General features: G+C 27.7%; 1 protein-coding gene across 1 annotated transcript in view; it reads right to left on the minus strand.

Annotated features, from left to right (window-relative positions):
• LOC105622490 (sialin-like) overlaps positions 1-1642 on the minus strand; it is a 7116-nt gene extending 5474 nt beyond the window's left edge. Inside the window, exon 1 of the mRNA XM_012203906.1 lies at positions 1556-1642. Coding sequence (XP_012059296.1) covers positions 1556-1642 — 87 coding nt within the window. The remainder of the gene's footprint in view (positions 1-1555) is intronic.
• Between the last annotated feature and the right edge of the window lie 1442 nt (positions 1643-3084).

A 3084-nucleotide genomic window follows, 5' to 3' on the forward strand; every position in this document is an offset into this window, starting at 1 on the left:
AATAATTACTATTACTACACACACACACACACACACACACACACACACACACACACACACATCTTTTTTTTTAAATAGATGATGTGCCAGCATTGGATGACCGTGGACGAACAACTTGTCTATTCCATAAGTCTATTTTTACAAAGTGAACGGCATGAAAGCAGTTTGAGTTACAGTACAAAATTGAAGACTTGAATAGAAATGCTTGGATAAAATACTGTCGGAAAAATACTAATGCATTACACATGACGAGTTAATATGATGCGCAATGTTTGCTAATTTGAATTTTCATTGGATCGAATGACTTGTCGCAAAGTCATATCGCCTGATGTTGTGCACTGGCTCCTTGAAATCTTTGTATGAATGTGCACACACGCGATTATGTAATGCTTATCATTTCAAATTATTCTTATCATATTGGAAGTTTGTGTAATTAATAGAGAATGTAAATTTGCATACTGCATAATTATGTGATATTTATGAAAATTACTTTACAGAGCCTTTGTCGAGAGAAATATACATTCTTTTTTTATATGATTTTTCTAAAATATATTGATATATAAATAAAAACACATATATCTCATATTAAAAGAAATATTGATTCACGAAACGAGTTGTAATTCCATTTTAATTATGTGCAATTGTAATTTTTCATAACCAAGTTAATTATTTGAATCATTATTCATATTCTATATTTAATTATATAAAAGCATATATGAGCAACTTCGGAATTTGTTTACTGACGTCCAAGAAATATTAGCCAATATATATATATATATTGGTGAAGATATTTGAATACTGACCTATCGTAACATTTAACATAGAAAACTTGAAATTGATATAATTTAAATAATATTACAGATACTAAATACATCCCTTAATAGATTGACATAATCTCTACATATGTAAAAGTAGTATTACGACTTTATTATTAATAGAAAATACATTATACAATTGCATTTATAATATAGCATATGGTATTTACGAAACCAATGTATAGTTATAAATATTAGAATAGGGCCTTAATTTCCAAGAAACTTTATATTTGAAAATAATTGAAAATAATAAATCAGTACATATCTAACCTAATTTAAAGAATGACATAGAATAATAAAAATAAAAATTGATAAAACTAAAAATATCATTATAAAGCAACAAAAATGTAAGACAATAAATAAGAAGCAATGTCTATCGCTTATTATTGAAAAATGTAAGACATTAGATCAAATCATAGCTTATTATGCAGTTATAATAATCATCAGTCAGCACTTACCATTGAACTTCCGGAAGAGAGCCATTTTCGCTATTTGCTGCAAATGTACGTTGCAAACGTTATCAGTGTGAGAACACTAACGAACAGGAAGAAAGGTTCTCACGTCCGATTCTTTAATGCTGCCAAGCACGAATTCTCGATCGGCAGTCGACTTCGTGACTGAGCTGAAATCAACTCGCTTCCCGCTTTTCGATGTTCAATCACTTCACTGTCGGTAGCGTTGCGTCATATCGTCCCGCGGGTTTTGAAGTCAGTGATGACGCTTCTCCACCTTTGCTATACCTTCGCGTTTGACGTCGACACACTTGACACGGTCCTCCGGGATACTCCGGTCACGAGGATGCCTGAAAAACACACGGCATCCGCCATTACGCTCGCATCACGTACACCAACCGTAATTTCTATATTTAAATTACGATATCGAAGTCCGAGGTTGTGCAATATTGTGTCGCATAACCACGTGCTGGATCGAGGAGGAGTGACAAAGTGAACTTTAAACTGGAGCAGGCGCGAACCCAAGGAACTTAATCGGTTTTATGAGTCTAATTGTCAATTTCTCAAAGAAAGATAACAAATTATATTTTTTTTTACAAACAGAATTATGTTTGAAGAAAAATTTTTTTATGAGAATTATGAATACTAATCTTTTCGTTCTTATTTTTCGTTCTTACTTCCATTTAATAAATTAATTTTTTTTCTATTGTTTTAGATGATACTGTTTTCTAAAATTTTATGAAAAATAAATTTGATATTAAAAGTGTTATCAATGGCATGAATAAAATAGTTATTAAGAGTAAAGTGTAACGTAATAACTCTTGAGATCTATTGGAAGAATGAAAAAAAACTCTAATCATAATTTTGGACACATCAAAATTGTTATTCATAAAAAATTAATAGGATTAGATATGTGACGCGTACAGATATTACAATTTTAAATATAATATTGTATTTTTCATTGAAGATGATCTTATTCAAGATTAAAACATTTAAATTTCATTTGTATAATTTATATATGATGTGAATAATAATTGGCTAATGATCTAGCTTATAAATAGCTTATATAATAATCCGTTTTATTTCTTATATTTAAATTGTTTTCTTATCAATGGATTTTTTAGTACAGAAGAGAGATAAAGTTATAGAATTCACGTAAGATCTTCTATTAAGAATCAGAACAAATTGATTGATTTAGAAGAATCAAAGTCGCAAAATTAATAAAATTGTAAATTGATAAATTTAGCTATGAGAGACACAAAGAACAAGAATAAAATAATTTAAGGATTTAAATAATTTAAATACATAATTTCAATACATGTTTAAATAATGTAAAAAAAAATGTAAAAAAAAGTAATGTTAAATTTTTATCTATGTTTCTATTCTAATTAGTTCTAAGAACGCATTCTAATTTTAAACTACAATATTAAAATAAAGTTTTTATTTTCTTTTTTGCAATTTATATTTTTATTTTTTTCTTCTATTCTTTTACAGTAATAAGATTAATCAATGATTTAATCTTTCGTAAATTCGTAAATTTTTAATAGAATTTAAAGTCTCTATATTAGCATTTATTTGTAATATTCTACATTTAATTCAGCACAACACTAGAATTACTCGAATTTGCGCAATGTTATGTGTAACGCATTTACGGAATATTTGAAAATCGATTGTAAATTTTGAGAAACTACGAGTTTTATTTAATTAGTAAGTTGAGAAATTTTACGTTAATTGGAATTAGCGAATGTATTCGAAATTATTGCTTTGTTGATTATTATAATATAAAGAAAATAATGGACAAACACTGAAAATTATAT

The sequence above is a fragment of the Atta cephalotes genome, assembly GCF_000143395.1.
Source record: "Atta cephalotes unplaced genomic scaffold scaffold00045, whole genome shotgun sequence".
NCBI lineage: Eukaryota > Metazoa > Arthropoda > Insecta > Hymenoptera > Formicidae > Atta > Atta cephalotes.